This window comes from Oxyura jamaicensis, chromosome 1 (assembly GCF_011077185.1).
Source record: "Oxyura jamaicensis isolate SHBP4307 breed ruddy duck chromosome 1, BPBGC_Ojam_1.0, whole genome shotgun sequence".
NCBI classification, from domain to species: domain Eukaryota; kingdom Metazoa; phylum Chordata; class Aves; order Anseriformes; family Anatidae; genus Oxyura; species Oxyura jamaicensis.
This window is the reverse complement of record NC_048893.1, coordinates 49,087,143-49,100,748: the sequence shown is the minus strand read 5'-3', so window position 1 is coordinate 49,100,748 and position 13,606 is coordinate 49,087,143. Positions and strand designations below refer to the sequence as shown.

The 13,606-nt window shown below is 35.2% G+C and overlaps 2 protein-coding genes across 6 annotated transcripts in view; one reads left to right on the top strand and one right to left on the bottom strand.

The window, feature by feature from the left end:
• Positions 1-382: 382 nt before the first annotated feature.
• On the top strand, positions 383-5,205 carry C1H12orf29 (chromosome 1 C12orf29 homolog; the record flags this gene model as incomplete). The annotated part of the gene is made up of 5 exons (XM_035337771.1): positions 383-509; positions 889-1,005; positions 1,353-1,547; positions 3,223-3,392; positions 3,950-5,205. Coding segments are annotated over 5 exons (798 nt in total), but the record flags the coding sequence as incomplete, so codon positions are not given.
• Positions 5,206-5,410: 205 nt separating this feature from the next.
• The window catches only part of CEP290 (centrosomal protein 290), a 53,077-nt gene continuing 44,881 nt past the window's right edge, over positions 5,411-13,606 (bottom strand). For 2 of the 5 annotated variants that reach the window (XM_035337721.1, XM_035337713.1), the window contains exons 45-52: positions 13,143-13,307; positions 12,701-12,823; positions 12,206-12,378; positions 9,127-9,268; positions 7,164-7,237; positions 6,925-7,028; positions 5,935-6,041; positions 5,411-5,653 (exon numbers count right to left, since the gene is read on the bottom strand). In XM_035337721.1, the coding sequence (XP_035193612.1) occupies positions 5,465-5,653; positions 5,935-6,041; positions 6,925-7,028; positions 7,164-7,237; positions 9,127-9,268; positions 12,206-12,378; positions 12,701-12,823; positions 13,143-13,307 (1,077 nt within the window). In that variant the 3' untranslated portion in view covers positions 5,411-5,464. Of the gene's footprint in view, positions 5,654-5,934; positions 6,042-6,924; positions 7,029-7,163; positions 7,238-9,126; positions 9,269-9,385; positions 10,559-12,205; positions 12,379-12,700; positions 12,824-13,142; positions 13,308-13,606 lie in introns of those variants that run through there. The other 3 variants (XM_035337696.1, XM_035337703.1, XM_035337723.1) reach the window with 2 other exon arrangements.

The window sequence follows — 13,606 nt, the reverse complement described above, 5'->3', positions numbered from 1 at the left end:
GTTTAAGTTAATGTGCCAATCCAGGAACTATTCCGATTTTAAAACTTCTTACTAGTAAATCTTCCTTGCGCACTAGTATCTATATAGAGGATGTTTAATTTCCTTGAGAAGGATTAAAAGAAGTATGGAGGTTGGAGGGAAATGGGAAGATTGTGCTTCATTGCATCACTAGGATTCTTACCTTTACCTGAAATTGTAATAAAACTTTCTATTAAACTAGGCAAGGTTCTACAAGTAGATTTTTAGATTTATATACAATCGTTAATTTATTAATTTAAATATTCTTTTGGAGGTGAAACTTCTGTAGTGACAAGTGAGAATTCATATTTTACTTTTTATGCAGGTGGTTTTAGTACTCTATGGGGTATGATTATTGAGGTAAACTGCTGTTTTTATACCTCTGGCATCTCTAGGGCGACCGTATCTATGGGCAAGGCTGGACAGAAGACCCAACAAACAAGCTGAAAAAAGGTTTAAACAATTCTTATATTCATTGGAAGATTGCAAAGGTTAGTGATGTTTTTTTCCTGCCTTGGTAATGTCTGTCCACTGGAAGAACACCTCTGGTCTAACGCAGGAAATGTCAGTGATCCTACTTCTTTTTTTTCATGTCACTCTACTTCTCTTGCTCTAGTTTAAATATAATATTGGCTATTTCTTGGCTCTTAGCTATTTCTTAGTTGTAGTTAGTTTGAACTTTTAAACTACTTAAAGGCTTTAAGCCCTCCTAACCCTAGATTGTATGAGTATGACAAGTGTTAGTGTTTGTACAAAGTAATGCAGACTACCATCTTTAAAACAAGGTTTTATACTTGCATTGATAGAAGATCGAAGTGTAGAATTTGCTAAGAGTTTGTGCAAAACTAAATGCCACATTTATATGACTAGAATTTATTTGGAACTTTGAAGAAGATTTCAAGCCTGTTCCTGATACCTGGATTCCAGCAAAGGAAGTAGAGTTCTGTAACGGCAATCCTTTGCCCGATGAAAATGGACATACGCCAGGTAAATATGGCAAAATGTGGGGAAAAAATCATTTTTGACGTGAATTAGAATTAGTTCCAGAGTTAAAAATAGTAGCTAACATTTGGAAAACAATTGGAATGCTATTCATTCGTTATCCAGAAAGGCTTTGTTCTGATGTAATTAAAATAATTAGTTTGTCTTCAGTTGAAACTCTGTACAGCAAAATTGACAAGTTTGTGTTCCTCTGACATTTCTTCGAGATGTGACAGCTTTTGTAGTAACTCTGTTTGTAGCTAATGTAGGTGATTTTTTTTCAATGCATCTACAGTTCTAATATGTATTTGATAAATTTAGATAATTTGATAAAATGCAGTGTTTTCTCATAGGTTGGGTGCCTGTGGAGAAAAATAGTAAGCAGTATTGCTGGCACTCATCTGCTGTAAATTATGAGGCTGAAATAGCATTGGTATTGAAACACCATGCTGACCCTGGGCTTTTGGAGATCAGTCCAGTACCACTGTCAGAACTTCTAGAACAAACACTGGAGCTTATTGGGACAAATATTAATGCAAATCCATATGGTAAGTTTGTACGTTTAGTTCTTAAATACTTTATTGAGTGGTCTTTTAGGTAGGAAATAGTAATTTTCTTTGTAAATTTTTTTTTTCCTAATAATAACAATAATTATAATAAAATGGGTTCTAAACTAGAAATGTAACATCTTAGTTGACCAAGGGCAAGTGCAGAGTTCTGCACCTAGGGAGGCATAACCCCAAGCACCAGTACAGGCTGGGGGGTGAACTACTGGAGAGCAGCTCTGCAGAAAGGGACCTGGGAGTCCTGGCGGACAGCAGGCTGACCATGAGCCAGCAATGTGTCCTGGTGGCCAAGAAGGCCAATGATATCCTGGGCTGCATTCATACAAGTGTTGCCAGCAGGTCAAGGGAGGTGATTCTCCCTCTCTACTCAATACCTGCAGTATAGTGTCCAGTTCTGGGCTCCCCAGTACAAGAGGGACGTAGAACTACTGGAGCAAGTTCAGAGGAGGGCTATGAAGATGATCAGAGGACTGGAGCACCTGTCGTACGAGGACAGGCTGAGAGCTGGGCCTGTTTAGCCTGGAAAAGAGAAGACTGAGGGGAGACCTCATCAGTGTGTATAAATATCTGAGGAGAGGGTGTCAGGAGGATGGAGCCAGTCTTTTCAGTTGTGCCCAGTGACAGCACAAGAGGTAATGGGCACAAACTGAAGCACAGGAAATTCCACCTGAATATGAGGGGGCCCTTCTTTACCGTGAGGGTGACAGAGCACTGGTACAGGCTGCCTAGAGAGGTTGTGGAGTCTGACATCTGACATGGAAAAATGGCTATTCTGTAAATACTTTGATTGGAAAAAATGTTTTAAATGTTAGTCTTCAAAATATTTTAAGATTGTTTGATTGTGCCTTTTCTTGTCTTTTTTACTTGCTTTCTTGATACTATTTAGTCCACTAAAATAGAACACTTTATTCAACCATAATTTTTATTGCCTATAATTAGCCAGTTGTAATTTTTGAAAATTATGAAACATTATGAGTATCTCTTTAAGGAAATTTAATTTCAGCTAAATTTTGGGTGTGACCTCTCCCCTTAAAAGTCTGTTAACAAAAAACACAATTACGTATGATCACAACTACATTTTAATTTCTTAGCTTGGCTGCTATAGTAATTTGCAAGGATGGATAGGAAAAATAGTAGTACATAGTCTAAGCGTTTTGTTAGAATTTAGATTTTTTTATTTTTTTTTACAGTTCCTTTAACAGCTTTTTTTCTTTGTTGTTCAATATAAATCTTCAGTCAGTGAAGAGGCAATGCATTTTTTAACAGCCTGGCCTAAGTATCAATCCCCATGGGTAAGAAAATATGCCAGACTTTCAGAAAGATATTTATTTGTGATATGGATTGTGATTCAAAGCATGAAGAATTTCATCAGTGATTTTATGGTTACTGAGGAGGTGAGCATGAGGACTGAACAGAAGACTGTATAACCTGTATATCATGTTGATTTATTTTATATAAATAAAAGTTACATGAGGAAGAGATGGCTACATTTGATACTTACCTATATTTAACTGGTCTTCTAAAGGCAGGACATTTTTGCAGTATCTAACAGAAATCTGCCTTCAAATAGGGTGCTTTTAAGATACCTGTAATAACAAAAGTGGGGAAAATGTTAAACACGTAACTAGCAGGATGATTTTTGTTCCTTTTAACATAGGATTAGGAAGCAGAAAGCAACCTGTACATCTTCTTGTACCACATGGAGCATTTGAAATAAAGAATCCACCTACTTTGAATCAAAATGACATACTGTCTTGGTTTGAAGGCTGCAATGAGGGTAAAGTTGAAGGAATTGTGTGGCACTGCCGTGATGGGTGTTTAATCAAGGTAAATATATCGATAGACATCTGGAAATTGCTATAATAATTTGTACTATCTGAGGTATTGTGATTTACTGTTCACTCTGCCTTTTCCAAATTCTTTAATAGTAAACATTTACCTAGCAAATTAGGTTACAGTAGAATTAGTCAAGCCACTGAAGAAGTAATCACTACAAATGACAGCTTATTAAACTTTTTCATTACCTATGTTATAGATAATAGTAATTGAAAACATAAAATAACGGTTTTCCTATCTGTATAGAAATCACTCAGTATTTTAAAGTTTATTTTAAAAATTCATTTCCTGTAATGTCATGTAGAATAAGGATTAATGTGTTCTCTGTTTAATTAGCAAGTTAATTTTTATTTCTGAAGCTGTAATTCTGGTTTGCCTTTTGTGATTCACTTAGTCATGTTATTCAAACAACAGGTAACTGATGAATGTTTGTAAGAAATGATCTATTGCAGGGGATCCTAGAATTAAAACCTCCCCCTCTTTTAAAATGGGTACCGCTGGGCTACCATATCCAAATCTCTGAATGGATCTATTTCTTCTTATTTTAGCTCCATCGCCATCATCTTGGTTTATGCTGGCCACTTGCAGAGACATACCTGAATTCTCAGCCAGTTGTCATTTCTTTTAATAGAAATGATTATGACTGTGACTTTGGACCAAAGAGTTTGTTTCACCATTTTTCAAACCTAGATGGTCAAAGATTCGACAGACTTAAAGATATCAAGTTTGATGGTTGACCTTTTTTTTTTTTTTTTTTTTTTAGTTAATTGCTGTATGTCCTGCATTCCTCTTGTTTCTGTCTATCACAGAACTCCTTACAAAAAGGAATCTTGCTGATTAGGCAGTGGGCACAATACTCTGCAGTTTGAAGTTCTTCCTAAATGACTAATTGTATGTAATAGGAAATGTGACATTCAGAACGGAGGTCTAGCTTTCAGCATGTTTTTTATCACTTCTGAAAAAATCCTTGATTTGTGTACCCATTTGTGTAACCCCAACTGTTATGGTCAAATAGTATGTTGTCTAACACTGGCTGATCGGAGTAGTTTAGTTAATGAATGCCAACAACGCTAAAAGTTCTGTAGATTGCCCTTTTCTAAATATAACTACTGTAAAATGTAGAATTCAGATTGTTTTTTCTTATCAGCGCAAGGTAGATTTCTGGTGGGACTAAAATTAGGCCTGAAATGTGATAATTTTTTCAAGTTCTTCTTGGGGAAGTTCAAGTTCTTCTTGGGGAAGGCATTCACTGTATTATTTACTGATAAGCTGTATCATTATGCTAGTACCTGAAAACCTGATTAAGCTATTTCATAATTTGGGACAAAGATCAAAGTAAGTAATAGGAATTATACTCATTCTATTTTGAAGATCCTTAGTAACTAGAAAAAAAATGTGACTTGGTTTAGTAATAGGCATTTTGAGACTGCATCTAAATTTATTAAGGATATATGAAGTATTTGAAAAAAGATAGCATAAATAAAAGTGAGAATGCGTGATGTTTTGAGTGGGCTTTGTTTATTTATTAAAGTACACATCTATATCAAGTATATAAAATGTAAAATTTCACGTAGCTGCACATTTATATAGAATACTATTTATTTTCAATTGTTCATTCTTGAATTGTGTAAAATTGCAGTATATATAAATAATGATGTTATAAGAGAGACTACCATAGTCAAGATGTATTACAGCAGAAGACAGCAAGAATAAATTACATAGTACTATTGATCTGGAATTCAGCATACACAGTATGCATTCAGAGTTTCTGAACTTCTGAGTGGAGTTGAAAGCTTGGACTTCTCCTGAAATGTACATATAACCACAATTACTGTTCTGAATTAATATTGCTGTGTGTCTGGGGGAGATAAAGCTGTTTTACATTTTGACTACATACCCCAATCCACTGCCTAATGCAATTCTGCATGCTGTGGTATGTGCCAAGCCATTGTAACTTTAATAATCTGTATCATTCCAGAAAGAAAATAGACAAATAAATCACTATTATGTAAATGGCCCAGAATTTATTTTCCGTATCAATATTGAGGATACTAAACATTAGCCTAATCAATAGAAACATTGGCTGGACTATCCACTTGAATGCCGAACTCTTCTGAAAGCTGCTTTAATCTTTCTTCTAAAATAATATTTTTTTTTACTTCTTCATTGTAGTTGTATTTCAGATCCTCAATTTCTTCAAAAAAGGAAGGGTTGAAGTTTTCCAGTTCTCTTCTCAGCTTTTTTGTTTCTTCCTATTAAAAAGAACAAAGGAGTACCATCAATATACAGAACTTAGGAAATACATGTCAACAACAGCTTTTTTGCCTTTTTATTCAGAGTTCTCGCTTCACTACAGAAACACAAAAATCTAGCCAGAAACAGAGAATTAATGAACAACAAAATCTGATTTATAAATGTAATGCTTAGAAATTGAGGTGGTGTTTTAGTGTTAGTTTGGTTATCAAATAGCTCTTTCTAGCCGACCGTAATTTTGCAAAGGACGCTTTTGCCAAGGATAATCTTTGCAACTCACCTTTAATTGCTGTTTTTCTAATTCTGAGGCTTTTAACTGTGCCTGGAGGTCAGCTACATCCATCATTCCCTTGTCGTTTTTATCCCTCTCTACAATTTCAGTATGTCCTGCAAAAAATGTCAACGTGAAATTTAAGGTAATGATAATCAATCACATGAACAATTTTGTTACAGTAGGTTAGCTTTTCTTTAAAGTTGAAACTGTAGAAATGTGTAAACGCAACTGTGATCAACAACCACCAAAATTTCAAATCACGTGGGCTTTTATTTAGTTCTTGCACAAATTAGGTGGTGGTATATAATTCTTGTGACTAAATGCAGTACTCCCATGGCCAGTCTAGTAGCACACTTCTGGGAAATACAATATGTACAGTTTCTCTGAATTAAATGCAGGATTTGGGGAAATTACGTAGTTTAAGGATCTTAAACTGTATTCATGATATTAAGAGTGTTGTGTTTTTTTTTGTTGTTGTTTGTTTGTTTTTGCGCCAGTCTCATGGCAGTGCACTGCTCTTTAGTACTCTCCATGGCCTCCTTTGTTTTCCCTATGGGACTGATGCCTGCTAACTCTTAAATCATTCACAGAGCTGGTATCTGGAAATCGACGCTTCTCTGTCAGCTTGGAGCCCTAGGCAAGAGGAGTAGGCAGGAGGATTTCAATGAATAACAAACCTTACAAACAGACTTCAGAGGTTTATGAAGTAAATGGTAGCATGAAATACCCACTTTCTTGCGATAGGAAATCTTGCAAAGATTCCAGCCTCTTGTTAGGCTGGATGTTTCATTCTAGAAAATTTTTACTAATACTTTCTATAAAAAGGCTGTGAAAGTGCTCAAAGATCAAAGACCTTAATCTGCTCCAGTTTATGGTACTTTTTAATGTTATCCAAGTAATTCTGTGGATTTATTACCACTTCTCACACATTAAGTAAAAGTAATTTTAGGCCTAAAATATTTGAAGATCTTTATTAAAAGTACTAAAAGAAATTACCATCTGCAGGACCTTCACTTGTATACATATGTATGTGGTGCTTACAGTTTTCCACCTGGTGAGCTAGTTCTGCTTTTTCTTTCTCTAATTGTTTGTTAGTTGATCTGGAATATAAAACAATTTTAGAATTTTTAAGAATCATCATAATGCTTCAGAATATCTAATAATATAAATAAAAATTGCAATGTCTGTTCCTTGATCATTCCTATTTCATGTATATTGGCCGAGGAATACAGTACCTTAAAAGCTGAAGCTCCCTGATGAGGCCTTGTTCTGTCCTCGCATCTTCAGAAAACTGTTTGAGAAGCTCAATCTTAAGACAAAGCAAAAAAAAGTCTTAGTCTTGAAAACAGTATCCACAGATTCTGCAGTTCACATGGGATCATGGAATCACTTCTCTTTGGCATAACTTAATAAAATAAATGAAAATACTACTAATAGTGAATTTTATATATATTATAAATAGATTATATAAAAATATTATTAAACAATGGTCTATTATATAAACATATTATTGTATACGTCTGTTATAAATACTTTTTCCCCTTAGTACTAGTTGAGTACAAAGCAGGAAAAAAAAAATTGCCTGCTACCATTTTCTGCAAAGCTTCTAGTTATTTACAGTACTCTTAAAGCTAGTACATATTAGTACTGTATATTTCATGAAAGGCAAAGGAAGTAAGTATTCACAAGCCAGATTTTCAAAAAAAAAAAAAAAAGACGCATGGATTGAGACATTAGGATAATTTATAGATATGCTTAAGAAAGCGATAAAGGTGCATAAAAATACTACCAACATGCTTATTTGAGTGTATTAAGTGTCTAAGTTCCTTTTTAAGTGTGATATGAAAAGCCTATGATTTTCCAATTAAAAAGCAAATGTATATGATGTTGACTAGAAATGACCTGCAGTTATAAATTAGAAACAGGTTTCTAAACAGAGAGGGAGTTAGCCTGTGGAAGTGCCTTTCAGTAGAAGTTGCAGGAGGAAAAAAATAAAATCTTTCAATATGAAATTGCAGTTTCTTTTTAATACAATGATGATTTATGAACTCCCATAAGGCTACTGTTAGCGACAGACTTTGTTCTACTACCTAAAATTTTTTGACAGTCAATCTCCGTTTCTTTGAAACAGAGTTAACCTTGACCACATGCCATCATCTACATTTGAGACACAAAACAAACGTTCAAGTGTGATGCCCCAGAGTCATACCACATAATAAAGTAATTTAGTCTGTTTTTTTTGGGTGGTGGTGGTATATGCTTTATGTTAATAATTCTGACTTTAAACAGAAAAGTGAAACCAAGCAAAGCTTTACAAAATAATTGTTTTACAGAACTCCATTCTAAGTTCTGTTTATTGAACAAGTTCACCCGCTTAGATAATACAACTTTTATATTGAAAATTCCTTGTATTCAATACTTTACTCTGAGAATGGCCAGTGCAAGATAGAAGCTAATTTAGGTGGATAGTGCTAGGACTATTTATAGGCTGCCCAGGGAAGGGGTTGAGATCTTTAAAAGACGTTTAGACGTTGAGCTTAGTGATATGGTTTAGTGGAAGACTTGTTAGTGTTAGGTCAGAGGTTGGACTAGATGATCTTGGAGGCCTCTTCCAACCTAGATGATTCTGTGACTAAAGCTCTGGAATACTTGAAGTTCAAGATCTTAGATATATTTTCAAAGATACCTTAGTTTAAAATTCAAGAATTCTTCCATGTGCAAAGTACATTTGTAGGACTTACTAAGGACTGTGTGTAAGATGCCATATTGGAAAGAGAGAGGAAAATCCCTTTTAGGGACTCAGTGCCCCCAAAATGACCTGGAAAAAAGAGGAATGTTCCTGTGGCAAATTCAATGTCCTGACCAAGCTAGAATGATTTTAAGACATGAACCCTCTATACTTATAGGATTCAAATGACCAATGCAACTAAAATGAAACTGAGAAGTATTATTTCTCCAATAAGTGCAATATACATTATTGCACTTTATATATTATTTCCCCAATAAGTCATGAATATATACTGGTAATATGTAGTAAACCTTATTAATCCTGAAGTATCTAAATGTACAATTATGGCAATTTGGACTGAAAAAAAAAAATTCGGGTTAGAGAATAAATAATATACTCTGCCATTATAGACGTTAGGATGAAATTAATATTATCTATTCTCAGAGTCATCTGGGCTAGATTTTACTGACTTGTTCTCTTAGATCTTTTAAGTTTTTATCAGCATTTTGTTCACGTTCTGTTGCCTCCTGAAGCAGCTGTTTAAGTTTAGTAATGCTTTGGTTTTTTTTAGCAATATCCATTTCCAGTTCCTTCAACTTTGTTTCATGCATCCTGTTTAAAAAAAAAAAAAAAATATTAAGAGAAAGATATGAGCAAAAGCTAATGTATTTGCAGAAACAGAGATGAAAATATTCTCACACAGATGAATGCCATAAAATGCATTCTAAAATATGTTTGGAGCAGAGACCTCAAAATAATTACTGATCCTGTTTATAAGCAAGCTGAATGAAGCATAACAAGAAACACTTTTTTTTGTGATTTTTGACTAAAAAGGCTCTTCCAAATGTTTCACTGTTGCTGACCTTACTTTGTTTCTTTACCAATAAGGGCCTGGAATCTTTCTATTGTACTGCACATGTATCCCAGCCTACCTCCTACTAAAAACATGCAAATCTTTTACTGCGCTGAGCTGATGATGCAGTGGTGTGCATGGGTCACGTCTCACTTCAGTGTCATACTTTCATAATATTATAATTTAAAAATTTATGGAAGTTACTGAGAAAAAGTTTAATACAGATATAGGAAATGAAGACTCCAACAGAAAAAGTTCTACAGTAAATGATGTTTTGCCCTGGAGTAACTGTAGTCTGAGAAGGATTCCATTTTCTTTGAGACATGCAAGGCAAAAATGGTTTTGTAGAATCACTGAAATGTCAGTTCGTAAGCACCTCTGGAGATTACCTAATCCAGCTTCCCCTCTGAAGCGGCTTTTCAGGTAGCAATACCTTGCTACCTGCCAAGCAGTAGAATCCCAAGGATCACCTGGATTAAACTTTTGGATGATGCCCTGACAAGGGCTTTTATTACCATGTTCGTGCTTTAGAAAATGTGCGTGTGAGGTGGACTACATGATGAAACGCACTAATGAGATTCTTCAGGTTAGCTTTTCTAGGTTGATGTTATTCATTTTCTTTAAAACCATGTTAATCTCAAACCATGTTAAAGCAAATAAAAATTTTTACTCACACCACTTTCAATAGTCAAGTACAATTAATTAGTCACTATACACACACAAGCGCCAAGCAGTGATGTGAGCCTGTAGTACTGAGCAAAAATCAAGCATTGGGTAACAGGTAATAGAAGGTTATGATATACTTCTGCTGCATGCTCCTGCTTGCAGGATGCCTGCCCTTGCAATTGTGAACAAAAATGTTAGTTCACTGAGATCCTTGCCTGAGCCTGTGTTATTGGCTGCAGATTGTTTCTCACATAATGCTAATGCAAGCTGTTAAGGGCCTACCATCTTTACTGCATGATCCTGTTCTTCCTCCTGTGGCTGGCAGCCAGTTTTCCCCAGTAATATGGCTGTCACCTGACCTTGCATGAAGACATTCTACATCACTGCGGAGTTAGGAGGAAAGGGGAAAAAAGAAACAGCTTTCTAAAGTCTCAGTGAAGTGAAATACCTCAGCCAACATCTCAGAGAAGCACCAAAACTCTACCAACAGATTCTGTGGTAGTGCAAAACTAAGAAGCGGGTAAAATTACGGACAGCAGCAGAGAGACCGAAGCTCAACAGCTATCTGACCTCGTCTGCAATCAGACAAGTTTCTTTCTGTTTTGCAACATGTTTGCCCTGAGGTCATCCCCAGATAGAAGTATTTTTTCTGCAAAAACTTGCTCTTTTCCATTCCGATGCAGGATAGAGGGTGTTTCTTCCTCTTAATAGCATAAGCAGTGTTTCAGTTTCTTGTCCTTTTAGACATGACAGTACAAGAGATGATACCCAATTAAAAACTCTTGCCTCAAGGGATAAAATTCTCCTTCATTCTCTGTTTTCATGTGAATGTATATTATATCAAACTTCATATCCTGTATCAATGTGTTCATCGTTAAACATGCTAGTGAGAGAGAGCTGACTAGGCTCCTTGGCTGTAGCTCATTTTTGATAGCAGGTGTAAACAGTAATGCTTTTTGGACTGGCAGTGGTTTTGGGCTGACTGTTCCCCAAAACACTTTCTGTAAACAAACCACAAAACAGTACTGACCAGTTTGTTTCTATGAAATAAAAAAAATGCAATTAAAGTAGTTCAGGCTGTTGAGTTAAGATGTCCAGCCTTTAAAAGTAGGTTGTCATAGAAAAAGCATCTGAACTAAGTGCAGAAGTACTGACAAAATAATACAGCATGCCTAAGTTGCAATGTAAAAACTGGTGTCATAAAACTATTTTCTTTAGTGTTCTACCCTCAGTGATGCAAGTGGTACCTGAATTTCAGAACAACTGATAGGTAACTTTCAGGTAATTGACTGGTAAAGAGTTGTAAACATTTGCTATTATTATCAAAGCAAAAGTGACTTTTGATTCTGATTTCAAAGTCTGAATTCTAACTACAAATCTAGGAGCTGGCAATTCCCTCAATTCTTTTTATATATACTGTAAAAGATGATCCAATGCTAGTCTGAATTTTTCTCCCTTCTACTACAATTAACGGGACCACCTGGCTGACTGCAACTTGCTTTCAGGGCCTATGAGGGATCTTTAGCACAGGTCCCAAGGAGCATGGAAATCCCAGTGGGCTTCCTAACAGCCTCTGCATGTTTACATGGTTAAATGTAGATAAATAAATGCAGCCATGCTGGAAAATGCAGTCTCCCCCCCTTCCCCCCCCCCCTTTTTTTTTTCTTCCCTAGGTTGCCATCTGTGTGGTAAGGTACTGAAATACATGCTTTTTATATTCAGCAAAAATGCCGACATTACTCCACAAAGCACAGAGACAGTACATTTGAGTAGCAAGGAACAAAAAACATTTCCTGTACCAGAAGTCTACAGCTGATCTGAAGAAAGAAGGCCTGTACTTAAGGATAGTAGCACTCTGCTGGATTCATATCAGAGATCCATATTCTGATTCTACATACTAATATAGAACCAGAAAATGATATTAAAAGTATCTTCAAAAGAGGAAAGAAAAATTACAAAAATGAAGGTCTTTATTTTTTTTTGCTAATACTTAAAGAGGAATGAAAAGGAACTTTATTCAAAATTCCTACCTTGTTACAACAACTGATTTCCAGCTTTTCCTGTCATCTTCAACAAGCTGAGGGCCTGTGTTCTCAGCCAAATTTAGCCTCTTAATAGCTTCCTCAAGCTGTATGGTTAACTTCTCATTTAATATCTCCAAGTTATTCTTTGCTATTCGTAGCTTCTCTCCATTGTCAGCTTCCTATTGTTCAATAAAAACAAAGTTTTATGAAATAGATAAACCAGTGCTTCATAGGAGGTTATCTAAAAAGATGGTGAGAGAGATTAAGTGCTGATGGTGTATCCTAGATACATGGTATTTCAGATCACCAGCACTAAATCTTCCACCTTCTCCCATCCTGTTTCTTGGATGTCTCCTCTCCACATAAAATTAAGAATTTGGTCATGGCAATACTAATACTAAGAAAAGCATCTATTTCATTTCAACCATTATTTAAAAAGTAAGACAATTACCACATCCAGTAACTACTGGAAACAAAGGGATACATTACAACAAATCATACCTTCTTCAGCTCTCTTCGTAGTCTCTCATTTTCAGTAATGACTTTTTCCATTCCTTTGGTTTTAGATTCATAATGCATACTCCGCTGCCCCCCTAGATGAAGTTTCATTTTTTCCATTTCAGACTAAATAGTAAACAGTTTATTAAAACGCATATACATTACTTAGTAGAAAATTTCCAATTTCCATTTTCAAATCACAGAGTTACAGCTATCTAGTAACTGTATTTCATCATGTTTAAATATATTCTTAACACAAAAAGTGCCATTACATAAATCATGCAGTATATTATGCTAAAATGAAGTTTTGATTTTGTGTTCTACAAGTTTCATATTTGATATTTGGTAACACTTCTGTACTAATCAATGGGCTTGCTGTTACAGTTTCCCACTAACTTGTATATAAGCTGTTATCTAAATATAGTTATTTAATATAAATCAGTACCTTTAACTTCTCATTTTCCTGTTCAAGACCAAGTAATTTCACATTAGAAACCACAACTGGAGTTTTTTTCAGATCTTCATTTTCCCTTTGGACTCTCTCTACAACCTTTTTCATCAAACCAATTGTTTTTTCCAGTTCTGGAACTGTCTTTCCACTTCTACCAGCCTGTGCAGAGGGGAAATATCATAATGAGGTAAATACTTCAAGTTAACATTCTGAGATGCTCCAAATCATATTTTATGGCATGTTTTTCCACTGCTTTCTATTTGTTGAAAAGTTGTCATAGTTTGTCTTGAATCATAAAGATTCTTGCATACTTAGTTTCCTGAAAAGTCTAGTGATATATTTATCCCCAAGGTAAACATAACAGCTCCTTCATTTCCTGTTACCTAAAAAAGCTGCAATTAAGTCTAAAAATTTGCTGTACTTTATGAAATAAAGTGAAACATTATGAAAATAAATCA